Source organism: Prosopis cineraria, unplaced genomic scaffold, assembly GCF_029017545.1.
Source record: "Prosopis cineraria cultivar Desert tree isolate PC_DT_omini unplaced genomic scaffold, ASM2901754v1 PC3, whole genome shotgun sequence".
Lineage (NCBI taxonomy): Eukaryota > Viridiplantae > Streptophyta > Magnoliopsida > Fabales > Fabaceae > Prosopis > Prosopis cineraria.
Genome location: NW_026555334.1, coordinates 45,413,065 through 45,426,736, shown reverse-complemented (window position 1 = coordinate 45,426,736; position 13,672 = coordinate 45,413,065). Strand labels below are relative to the sequence as shown.

The 13,672-nt window shown below is 29.4% G+C and overlaps 1 protein-coding gene across 1 annotated transcript; it reads left to right on the top strand.

Moving 5' to 3' along the window:
• The first annotated feature begins 7,943 nt into the window (after positions 1-7,943).
• Positions 7,944-9,112, top strand: LOC129306969 (transcription factor MYB78-like). The gene is made up of 3 exons (XM_054947802.1): positions 7,944-8,237; positions 8,344-8,473; positions 8,562-9,112. The coding sequence occupies exons 1-3, from the start codon at positions 8,027-8,029 to the stop codon at positions 9,007-9,009; spliced, it is 789 nt and encodes a 262-aa protein (XP_054803777.1). The 5' UTR covers positions 7,944-8,026; the 3' UTR covers positions 9,010-9,112.
• Positions 9,113-13,672: the final 4,560 nt, after the last annotated feature.

The following is a 13,672-nucleotide window of genomic DNA, read 5'->3' as shown; positions in this document are numbered from 1 at the left end:
AGGCTTGTGCAGGATGTCCATAAGCCCAAGATGCCCAGCCCGACCGAGCAAAATATGTCCAACCCAAGCTTTAAAAAAATTGCCCAATACTGTTTGGGTATGGTCGAGCTGAGTCCGATCTTCGAGCTGGGCAGGGTTTAGGGCTGGGGTATCCAACCAAATGACCCTGCCCGGCCTGAGATATAATATATTTTTTTATAAAAAATAATAATATAAGATGTAATTTGTTAACTTGATGGGAACATAAATGATAGTTCTTTTTTTTTTAGGTGCCTTGATGATCAAGTTTGTAAACCTTAGGTTGAATATTTCTATATTCCTTAGAATTTAGAATTAGACAGCACTTGTGACTTGCAAGAAAAATTCCTTCCATATTTGCTTTGCCATTAAGTTTTTTGATGACATCATAATATTTTTACTAGTGATATTTAACAATCTGTTACTTTTAAAATAAGAGCTTAAAGTGATTTGTTCATGAAAATAATTAATCTGCTACAGTGTATTTCATATTTGTATGGATGGTTTTGATTCTTTGTTTCGGTAGGGCAAGGCTGGAGACCCTGCTCGAGGTGCCCGATCCCTGCCCGCTCGGCCCCTCTAAAGTCGGGCATCTTTCAAGTAAGGTCAAGCTTTGGATATAGTTTTTTTACCCAAAGACATTTAGGGCAGGGTATCGAGTTAATGGGCTACCCTACACGACCTTGCCCATGCACAGCCCTAACGTACCCCAAATGCTCATTGGAGATGGAAAATAGATAGGTTTGGCCCATATGGGCTCAAGCTCATGAGCTTTTTCATTTTTTTTATTTTTTTAAAATTAATTTCTTAATTACAATATTTCATATTTTTAAAAATCCAAGATATAATATTCAAAAATTAAAATTAAATAATAAAAAATTTTATACTAAAGTATAAACATACTTGTTAAAATTTAAATTAAACTTAAAAATTGAAAAATATTTTATTTATTATAGTTAAAAATAAACTAGGCATAAAAGGACAACTCAAATCCATGCCCCCCTTTTTTCAAGGGCTTATTGTGGTCGAGATTTAAAACTTAATTTTTTTAAAAAAATATAATTTTTTTTAAATCCAAATCCTTATAAAAATATACTTAAATAGGAGGCTCATATGCCTGGTTTTTATTCTCAACTCCAATGCTAATGTCCTCTGCATGCTATGCTCTGTTTGGTTTGAAAATAAGGTTCCACCCTTTGTATGCTATCGTTTTCATTCAATTTGAACGCAAGTTCTATATAGCAAAAGCGTTTGTTGTTGTGAATTAGGTGTTTTGGGAAGCATTGTTTCCTAGCATGTTTGGATATCCCAGAATAATCAAATTTGGGGTCCAAAACCAAGATTTTGTAAAAAAGTACCCAATTAATCACTTTGAATCCAATTAATCACCTTTAATCTTATCAAACTCAATTTAGCTTCCAAATTAAATTTCATTTGACAGTAGACGTCACTTGAGAATCAATTGTAACTTTTTGGAGCTGCCAAAATGTTTATTTTACAATTTTGTTTTCCGTTTTATTTATCAGAATTTACATTATAAAAAAATTCATTTATTGTAATTTGAATATTAAAAATTAATTCTACACAAATTATTCAAACATCTTTAATTTTATCAAAATGAATTTGAACAAGTATTTTCTAAATATCATGTTTTATTGATCAATTTTTTTAAATTAAAATTCAAGCACGCCGTATATTGCTCTTAAACTCAAATCTCAACTTGGGAATTGCACCTTGAACACCGTGACTACCGCGGAGTGACCAAATCTTCATCCGACCCTCATGCTCCCTGCAGAATTTCACTCTCTCCTTGCTGTTTTCCCCTCTTCTTGATATCTCTTCGGGCATTGCTGGTTTCAAATTAAAACGTGTCCACGTTTTGATATTCATATTTCATCCGATCAAATGAATAACTCCTGGCAACGGAATATTCAGGGATGATTTTTTTTTGGAGGGGGGTCAAGCTTAAGTAAATAAAATTTGCTGAGGGGATAAAATAGAGATAATGCAACTTTTTCTCCCTTAAGTTTATCTTAGATATCAAGTTTAATTTTTATCAATCTCATCCTTTAAATTTATTTTTTTATCGATTTGGTCATTAATATTTAAAAATGAGGTTACACTATTAAAATTTGCCAACACAGATAATAGAATATGAATGGAAGCCATGTAAATTAATAAAAAAATATAATCACTTAGATAGGAAAAAATAGACTCTAAAATTTTAAAAACAAGAGAATAAAACATTATGTAAGAGAATATATTGATAAAAATTGAATTAATTTGAGGGTTAATTTATTCTCACTTAGTTACATATATATGTCAAGTCATCAATATATTTTACAAATTAAAATATTTTAAAAGTCAATTTGTATTTTAAAACTTAAGCACTCATATGATAATTTAAGAAAATATAAGGGACCAATTGATAAAAATTAAACTTGAGAAATCAAATCAATAACTAAGGCAATTTAAGGGATTAAAAGTTATATTATTCCAATAAAATTCATTGTGACATTTCATATTAGGAAAAAGGTGAGGAATGAGGGCAGTTAACCTCTAGAATTTCACATCATTTCATCATATTTTCATTAGATTTTAATCCATTTTGCCTCCTTTGTATATACTTTTATTGCCCAAATTAAAAAAAATGTGCATTTTACTTTAGGTTTCCATTTTTAGCTTAATTACATGTTATTTTAATTTAAGACTTAATTAGATGCATTTCTGAAGTTTTGTTGATATTTTTGAAAGGCTTTTGGATAAAAAAATTAAGTATAAAAAGGATAAGTTTTGTTAATTGTGAAAACAGTTTAAAACTGTCAAAGTCGTTAAAAAGCCGCGACTTTCACTGCTGTTAGAAAAATACTGTATTTTATTTATTAGAAATTGATTGGTTAGGACATATATATGCTGAGAGCTCGACCCAAAACGGATGCTACACACTTGAAAATTTTTTACGAGCCTTGTTATGCTAGGGTTTGAGTCTTGGATGAGTTGGGGCCAAGAGTTGAAACTTTGAAGAGATTTGAAGCTCCGTTTCTTTGGTTCCTTTGTTTCTTTTCCATTATCTTCTTGTACTCTTGTAATGGCTATGAATATCTTGTGTATTTGTAGCTCTTTGATGTTTATGAGTAGCTAAGCTCTTTGCTCTAGAATTATTTTGAACCCTTGTATAGATTAACATTATATTCCTCCTCTCTTTTTGTAATTAATTATATATATGTATATGTTTATTTTACTCTTTTCTTAATGCTTTCAAGTGACCAGCCACCATTTAGATGTTAGGTTCACTTAATTGATGCTTGAGAGGGCTAAGATAGGTGTAAAACTTTGATAAAATTGTACAAGAACTTGATACTTGCATGTTAAATGGATGGTTTTACTAGTAAGATGGAAATATACTTGCAAGTTTTGTATAGCCACATTAGGGTTGGTGTTTAAAATTGAGTTTTATTAACTGTAATAAGAGATTGGGTAATTAATTTAACTAAACACTTATTCATAACTTGAGAGAACTTATTCAAGTATTTTTAGAGCCCTATGTTAGCACTTATTTTCATTAAAAACATTTATGAAAGAAGGTAATTTTGGTGTTATGAAATGCAAGGGTAAAAAATAATTTTAGGTCCCAATTTTTGTTTGAAGTTTGTGAATAAATTACTTTTCTTTATTTTCTAGTGTTAATTTAATTTACAAAATTATTTTTACATAATATGTGTGGCTCAACTTAATTAAATTAACTTCATCCTTTGTTTAATCATTGTTTTTGAACATATCCTCAAAGAAATAATAATTTACTTTCATTATATTACTTGCTATAACCTATGTACTTGTGTTAAGCAACAAGGACAAAGAAAGATTAATTGGTGGGGTAAATTTATGCATAATATAAACAGTGGTTTCAATAAATATAATTATATATATTGTTTGGACTAAAATATGAAACGTCGCTTGATAGGCTACAAAGCTATTTGGGTTGAATAATTAAAAAGTCAGACCTAATCCGAACAAAGGGGCTGACCCTGAGCTCAAAGGCCAAGATAGAATAAACATGCGAAAATCTCATCAGTTACAAACATTGAACCGTTGGCACATAAAGACATGATCCTAAGTGACTCTAAAATCTACGGACATCATGCTCAAGTATCTCGATGAGACCGGCTGATTATCAAAAATGGAGAACACTGAGTAAAGACTGTGTAATGAGTTTTGCGGGATTCCTGATTTTTTGGCAGAACATTCTAGGTCTTAAAGTAATAGCTACCACCACTTTGATACTATAAATAGAATACGAAGACAGAATAAGGACAGTCAACACTCAATCAAAGATTTGCATTCTACACTCATAGTTTTTCACTTTTACAGTCAATTTTACTTTTAAATTAGACTTATAATCCTTTTACGTTTCAAAAAAAAAATTAAAAACATTTGTTCTATCAAATCTTATATATCTTTTATATTTAAGTGAAGCTCAATATTTTTAACACGCCTAATATTTATTGTTTACATGACGAACATATATTAAATTAAAACTTATTACACAGTTAACAAAAAAAAAAAAGAAAAACAGCAGTAACTACTATGGCCTACGGGAAAAGGAGCAAAAATTGGATAGATGAATGGGGTACAAGTTGAAATTTTAGAAGGATTAAATGCAATTTTGACTTTTTGACGGGGCCAGGTGGACCCGTTTTTGGTTGGGGGGAACCCCACGGGCCACTTTGGATGGCACCATGTGAATGAGAATGAGAATGAGAATGAGAAGTATAACGATACCGTGTTCCAGATTCAGAGCATCATCCTGGCAGCCTTTCACAAATTGTTTACTACTTTGTTGACTTAGTCCCCTCTCTCGCACAAATTGTTCGCTACTTAGTTGACTTAGACCCCTCTCTCGTTGGAACCTGCCAGAAACCCACACAGCGGCTCTGCGACTCTGCGGATGAATTTGCTAGTCCAAAAGAATATAGTGCATTTTGATTTCAAATGATAAAATATATTATTTAAATCCTTTGAAATTCCAGGTCGAAAAAAAAATCCTTTGAAAATGAAATTCATGAATTTCATGAAATTTTTTAATAAAAAAAAAGATTGTATGTTTATAAAACTAATAAAATAAATGAGAATATTAAAAAACTTCATAAAATAAAAAAAATATGAATATCATCTCCACAAAATTTAAATTAAAAATTTGGAGCAATTTCGAAACATTGATCCACGTGCTTTTATCCCGCCGATAGAAAAGTAGAAAAGAGATAACTTTCCTGTCTTCTCCCTTTTCAATGCCAACGAGATAGCGATCGGCCTCGATCTATTTTCTCGAACGCAAGCTTTAATCATCGGACCAAAAAAACGTCAGCGTTAATTAAAAAGATTAGAAAAAAAAAAAAAATCCCTCCCACCGGGGCAACGCAGGATCATTTCGAATCTTTTTTAATTTAAATGTTAAAAGGAAGAAAATGGTTCTACAGCAGGACCAAAAAAAAGTGGGGTGAAATAAAAATGGATAAATTGAGCTAAAAAAAATATTGTGCTCAGAAAATATAGACCAAGTTTTAAAAATTAAAAAATATGACCGAGTCACATTGCTATATATGGGATTTATTATAGATAAGTAAGGAGCTTATTATTGAAAATTTACAAATCAATGATATATAATATTATATTATGAACAAATATAATACATTAATCATAATGTAAAATATAATAAATATTAAATTATTTGCTTGGTTTAATCCTATAGCATAGGCTACATACGCTAAAGTCTTAATAAAAATTACACAAATATATGGTTGCGTGATTTATTGGGCCTGGCGTCCTTATGCTTAAAAGATTATCGATCACAACATAATAAGCTAGTGCCCCTGGCTGAGCTAGTTTAGTTTAATTTGGACATCATGACTCAATTAATGTGTACAGATTAAAATTTTTCGTCCTCACCTGGGTTGCTTTGAACAGGCCCATCAAATTTGCTGAATAATACACGAGCTCTAAACACAGGCACGATAGCCTCTTCAGATTTATAATTTTATAGTACTCCATTGTCTTAATTTATAAGATATTTTTTAAAAAATTATGTATTCCAAAATATAAAATACTTTGACAAAAATAAATGATAATACTTTTTTAATATTACTCTTTTCATATATTTTCTCTTTTTAATATTTTTTCACAAAAGCAGTATAAATGAAGAGTATTTTTTAAAATTTATATTTTCATCTTGAAAAAATAAAGTTATAAAGTGTATTTAATAAACTTTATTTATATATATAATCTTATCTAGAAGTATTTTATAAATTGAGAAGGAGAGAGTATAATCTAAGACTCAAATTGAAATATATATATATATATATATAAAGATCGGCTTACTTGGGATCGAGTCTGCAAGATACGCACTGAGTTTTAAATGTTTAATTAATTAGCATTGCTAAAGACGACGAAAAAACTGAAGTTTTGAATTTTGATTGCTGTATACTCTCTATAATAAGGCGCAAGCCAGCACGGATAAAATAAATCGATAATAAATATAGGGCAGGATCAATTATTCAACTAATCTTCAAAAGAATGATAACCTAACTAGTGATATACTGGCATTAAATTTGGTAGGCTAAAATGGCAGCGATGTATGGAATTCATGAGAGGGCGCACGTAATTAACCAAACAACGTAGGACTTGGGTAAGATGCTGGCATGCTGCTCGTCAACTCTACAGACGCGTGGAAATTAGAAGCATGCCACTTTTGCTGAAGTGGGCCAGTCAACCTAAAACTAAATAAAAAAGTCATGAATTAATCATCCTATCTCTGGAACGTTCTCAACGGAAAACACAGACATAACCAAGGGCTGCTGGAGTCATGTTTCATATGTGCCGAAAACTAAAGGTTCGTCACTATCAAATATATATCATATAAAGAATAGGATAGATGTTTTTTTTTTTTGAGTTATTTCATGTTTTATAATATAAGATGTCTTAAAAATAATAATAAATTATTAATGATTTTTTAAATTATATCTTATTATTTTACTTCTTAAATATTTTCCCCCTCTCTTCGTTGTTAAATAGAAGATATTTTTTAAAAAATTAAAATTCCAAATGCTATTCACTTTAGGCTAAAGAATAGTTTGGTATTTTAATTTTACATAAGGTTTTAATTTAATCTCTTAATTATATAAAGTACTATATTTTTAATCATTTAACCCTAATATAGTTAGTTTGAACTGATTATTTTTTCTATTAATCATTATTATTTTAAAAAATTAAATTTAATAAGTCAACATTTGATAATGTTTTGTCAATATTTAAAAGTTTAATATAAAAAAATTTTGTGATGAAACTAAAAGTATTAAGATTAAAGGATTCTAATTCCTTATACGACTGTTAGTATTTTCTCTCTTTTTTAATCACTTATTTTGCCTTATGCTGTTTTTCTTCCACACAGTATTGTTTTTGAAAACTAGAATTTAAAGGGGGAGTTTACCTTGTAGCGCAGACAGCGGCTGGCAGTGACCCAGCGAGAGAATTTGGCACAAGTTGCAAAAATTGGCCACATTCACGATTCAACACCCTTTCTTCATTTCTTTTAATATTTTTTCAATCAGAAGTCTGACCCGGTAGCGTTTGCTGCAAACCAGTAGTTGACTTCCAGTAATATCAAAGATTGCTATTTTATTTGGAAACTTGTCCCGTATGCGTGTGAACTAAGTCAGAAGGTCAACCACAAGTGCCACAGTCAAAGTCTAAAACCCCAAAACATTCCAGTATAATTTAATTTAATCCTATAAAATCAATTAACAATTTCCGCGGGCTGCCGCAGTCCTGCACTTTACGGGCTTGTCCATTTCAAACCCTCAAGTGCATTTACTCCTAAATAATCATGCCACCCTCAGCTCATCCCTATATAATCATCCTTCTTTGACAATCCAAGCCAAAGCATTAACCTCCAAAACAGCTGCCTCTCCCTCGCTCTCTCTCAAGGGGTATATTACTATAGAGATATATATAATCTATGGAGCAGCAAGCGATTGATTATTGTAATATGAATGTCAAGTGCAAAGGCGTCGAGATGTCGAGAAGCATGTCAGATTGTGGGTCTTCAGGAAGCGAAGAAGAGATGGGAATCAGGAAAGGGCCATGGACAGAGGAAGAGGATACTATTCTGGCTAACTACATCTCCCTTCACGGCGAAGGCCACTGGAACTCCCTCGCTCGCGCCGCAGGCATGCATGCCCTCGTCCTCTTAAACCCTTGCTTCTTCCGCCTCTGTTCTCTCTGTTTTTTTTTTAACTGATCATATTGTGGATGCTGATATGCACGTACTGACAGGTCTGAAGCGAACGGGTAAGAGCTGCAGATTAAGATGGTTAAACTACCTGCGTCCTAATGTGCGGCGCGGCAATATCTCTCTCCAAGAACAGCTCTTAATTCTCGATCTCCATTCCCGATGGGGAAATAGGTACCTAGTTATAATATGATTTTGACTTCTTTAATTTCTATAATTTGTCTATAGAGATGCTGATATTTTTATTTGAAATGATGGAAAGATGGTCGAAAATAGCGCAAGAGTTGCCCGGCAGAACGGACAACGAGATAAAGAACTATTGGAGGACGCGAGTGGTGAAGCAGGCCAAACAAATGAAATGTGACGTGAACAGCAAACAGTTTAGAGACGCCCTGCGTTTCGTATGGATTCCTCGCTTGGTGGAACGAATCCAGGCCTCGTCATCTCGAACAGCATCGCCCTGCAGCCAGTACTGCTCCCGGCCGCTGCATCATGTGGAATCTACTTCTCTGTCTGATCATTCCATGGCCAGCGGGGACGACGATACCTCCTCTCGCACTCACTCTACAGAAACAAAAGAAGCCTGCAGCTCAGGGAATCGTCACTTGGAGTATCTGCCAGAGTTCCAGGCATTTGAAGAAGGCAATGCTGATCTGTGGACTTACGAGAACATATGCTTCTTGCAACAGCAGTTCGCGGACGACTCGTAGTTATATATTGATTTTTTTTTCCCCAAAATAAACTGCGATGCATGTGTAGCATCATTTGTCTATTTCTTCAACAATTACATTGACTGATCTTTTCTGACCCCTATCAACTAGCATAACGTACTGATACTGATCAAGAAATTAATTAATGCTGCGTGTATGTGGATGCACCGATTTGGAGTCTCTTCACTTTTTTTGTCCTCAATTTCCCTCCATTTCCCCTGTCCTCACTCTTTATTAATTTTATCATTTAAAAAATTATTTAATAAAATAATTTAAATGGTTAGGATTAAAAAAATGGAGGAAAAAAAATGGAGCATGCTTGTGTGGCAAAAGATTTGATTTCTGCGGTGCTCCGATTTTGGTATACATATCTTTTATTTCCCGACGTTCCCGTCAAGATTTCACATTATACTTCCTCCCATCTTTAATATAAAGACAAACTTAAAAAAAAAATTATTGTACTTAATATAAGATAATTAATATTCTTTTAATTTTACTCATGGTTCATTTATTATCATTTGAATTTATAGAGAACAATTTCTTATCGCGATTAATTGCAAAGAACAAAATTGTGATATTACATATTTTTTAAACAATTTTTAAAATATAACTATTATTCTTTAATAAATATAAGATTCATTAACTTTACCTTTAGGATGGAAAAGATAATATATATATATAAATATCTACTTGTCTAGAAGAGGAAGTGACACGAAAATTAACGTGATGGAGGGAGCCGAAGCATGTTTTTTTTTTTTTTTTTTTCACAAGAACGATAGTAATGAATGAAAAGTGAGACTGCTTCGAGAGCATATCGTGGGATAATTAATTAATACTCCCTACATTTATATAAAATATTTTTTAAAAACTTATTTTATTCTTAAATATAAAGGATGTTATAATATTTTTAAATAATGAAATAATTTTACTTATATTTTAAAAATAAAAGAGATATTAATTATAAACTTTACTCATTAAAACGTTAATATTAATTATATAATATTATTAGAAGCAAAAAACTGAACAATTATTATAATTTTATGTAATTTTAATTAAATAATATTTTTTTATTAATACGCATTAAAAATATTTTATATGTAAACGCGGTGGGAGTATGTGGTTAAAATTCAATGGGTTTCTCATTGGGAGCACTAATGAAGGGCCGCAACCTTTGAAAGCTTTTTCAGTCTTGCTACGTCAGTCGAGTCCTCGACTGTGTACACGTAATTAGGCAGTCAACTATGCTTGCTTCTTCTATTCCCATGTGCAGTGGTCGTCATCCCTTGCATCATGCGCCGGTCCTCTCCACTCAGTCACACATGTGATATGACATTCACTCCATCGATCTTCCGATCCAGTTTCCCATATTTAGTTTAATTCCTCGTATTCAGATTTATTTATTTCGATTTAAGGGAGCCGGGCATAACCAGAAAATTTCGGACTTGAAACGAGCTTAATTCTATTTAATAACTAAATAAATTTTTAGACGATGGTATCAAATTATTAGACCGTATATAATTCTTCCACTTTAAATTATGAAATACTTTAATAAAAATAAATTTTATTAATGATGTTATTTTATTATTATTCTTTTCATGTTTTCTCTCTTTAATATTACATTATAAATGGAGTGTTAAATGTAGAAAGTCTTTGAAAGTTTATAACTATATTTTAAAAAAATAAATTATAAAATATATTTAACAAATTTTATTAATATATATAATTTTATTTAAAAGTGTTTAACGATGATAATATTTTTGTTGGAAGATATTGAAAAAGAAATATATGAAGCCAGTGTGATTTGGAAATTAAAATATGAATTTGCGAGTAGGATGCTGAGCAGTGCTCATTATTCATTCAATGGAGGGCCTAACACTGAGTGATCGCCGACCACCCCCCACGTCACGTCCCAATATCAATGCTTTCATAGTTTCATTAGCTTCACCCCAGTGCTGTGGACCCCCCTTGCTTGCCACTCCCGAGTCCCGACTGAATACCCACCCTCAATTTATTAACACCTTTTCTTGCTTATCTTGCTTCACTCCAATTCATAACCAACATTGTGTATCCGTTGCAATTTGAAAATGGGAGAATGACATCTGAAGTTTAAAACCATCAATTAATTTAAATTAAATTTTAACCATTAATTTTTAAAAATTTATAACTCAATTTTTTAATTTTATAACACTATTATCATGAATTTATAATTTATATTTTAAATTTTAACAGAAAAAATATAATTTTTTATTATTTAACCATATTAAAATTTAAAAAATAAATTATAAATTTATCACAATATAATGATAAAATTGAGAGATTGAATTATAAATTTTTAGAGTTTGATAGTTGGGATTTAACTTAAATTAATTAATCATTTTGGAGTTTTTTTATTATTCTCTCTTTGAAAATTTATCTTTTTCATTTCGATATTATTCCAAATTAAAATTACTCGTCGTTAATTATTTTAACAATCCAGAGTGTATTGTCCTCAGCTATGCAATTATTGATCTCTTGCTCGCTCTTATAATGAAGTCAATTCCATTAGTTTTTTAGGGGAAAAAAGGAGCGCTGTATTGCTACTCTCTTCTTCTACACAGTACGTGGGGATTGATGGTATATATTTTTTTGATCTTATTTATAAATATTTTAATAAATTTTATTTAAATTAAAATTTTAAAATTTATTAACTTTATCTAAAGATTCAATAATTTCTCATTCTATCTTTATCAAATATATATATTTTAATAATATATTTTTTCTCTACAACATTATATAAAAGTTAAATGAAAAAATTTGTAATGAAAATTTAATAATATAATTTATAAATATAATAAAAAAATATTATTTTTTTACTTTATCAATAGGATTAGAAGGATTGGACCCAACTCTAAATCAATCAAGCCCCTGCTTGCCGGGTAGCTCTCTTCATTCTCGGAATTGTTAATCTCATTTAACAAAATATGGATAGTAGATAAATAGTCGTGTTTGCAGGGAGAGACCGAGAGACATCACAACTAAAAAAAATTAATATTAATGACAGACATTTAGTAACGGATTGGATAATTATAAGTATTAGTGATGAAAATTTTGTTACAGACTAACATATGTCATTGATTACATAAATTTATGATGGATATAGGACATCATCACATTTTAATCAACTTTTATAAATTTAGCAACCGATTTAAATCTATCACTAATTTTTATCACTAAATTTTTATATTAGTGACAGATATTTTTAATTAAAAAAGTAATAAAATGAGCTTGAATATTTTATTAAAAAATTTATAATATACATAGAGAGATTCACATGAAAAAAATTTAAATTACCAAATTAAATAATTACACAAATAATTTTTCTATTATTACAAGTAAAATATATAATATAAAATTATATAAAACATAAAACTAATTTTTTTCTTTTATTGTGTAAATTTAAATATAAAATAAATTTTTTATCCTATAAAAATATTTTAATTATAACATAGATAATATAAAAAGGTATATAAAAATATTTATTTTGACAATATATATTATTCAGTATTAAATAATATATTTATTAACTAATAATAAATATTGAATTATATATTTATATTTGTAAATGTGTGTGTATATGATAATATATATTATCAAGATATTAATAGAAAAATATATAATATAAAATTATATAAAAAATAAAAAATAATTTTTTCTTTTATTATGTAATTTAAATATAAAATAAAATTTTTATCATGTAAAAATATTTTAATTATAACATAGATAATATAAAATGATATATAAAAATATTTATTTTGATAATGTATATTATTCAATATTAAATAATATATTTATTAACTAATAATAAATACAATTGAATTGTATATTTATATCTGTAAATGTGTATGTATATGATAATATATATTATCAACATATTTAAATAATAATATATTAAACATATAAAAATTCATTATATTTAAGTTAAATATATGTGTTCAATTAAGCAATATATATTTGCACATGAAAAATGAAAAGCCATCACAGCTCAATAAGCAAAAGGCATATATAAAAAGAGAGAAATTTTAAGTTTGACAGGAGATAACACTATATTTAAAGAGAATTAAAATAAATTATTGACATGACAGAGTGGTGAGTAATGTATAGTTGTGAGGTGGCATGACACTGATTGGACATGCCAAAAAATTTTAATTATAAAATAAAGTATGATTGAAGTTTATTAATTAGTTATAAATATTTTATATTATTAAATTGGTGACTGATTCATTTTTGTCGTTAAATTTGTGACAAAAATTAGTGATGATTGATTTGTCATTAAATTTAAAATTAATAATAAATTTATCAGTCACTAATTTTATTTTTTTCTAGTACTGCGTGAATTAATATGCTAAACCAAAATGATCACTGCAAGAAATCAATACATACCTAGAGGTTGTACCCAATCTCATGAAATAAAGATCCCCCGATCAATAGTTTATTCGTGTAAATAAAATACAAAAAATTTCACGGATAAATTTCATCAAGAGAGAATCACACTCAAAATCCTGATAAAAAATTTATTCGTAATAAAAATCAATATAAAATAAAGTGCAGTTAAAATAAAAATATGTGCATGTTTTTTCAAATGAAATTTATTATTAATCTTTATCTACAAATACTTCTTATGGTC

Excerpts from the sequence above, each read along its gene's own strand:
- LOC129306969 (XM_054947802.1), top strand. The coding sequence starts at position 8,027 with ATGGAGCAGCAAGCGATTGATTATTGTAATATGAATGTCAAGTGCAAA. Across the intron at positions 8,238-8,343 it reads CTCCCTCGCTCGCGCCGCAG|GTCTGAAGCGAACGGGTAAG; the intron begins GCATGCATGCCC and ends ACGTACTGACAG. Across the intron at positions 8,474-8,561 it reads CATTCCCGATGGGGAAATAG|ATGGTCGAAAATAGCGCAAG; the intron begins GTACCTAGTTAT and ends AATGATGGAAAG.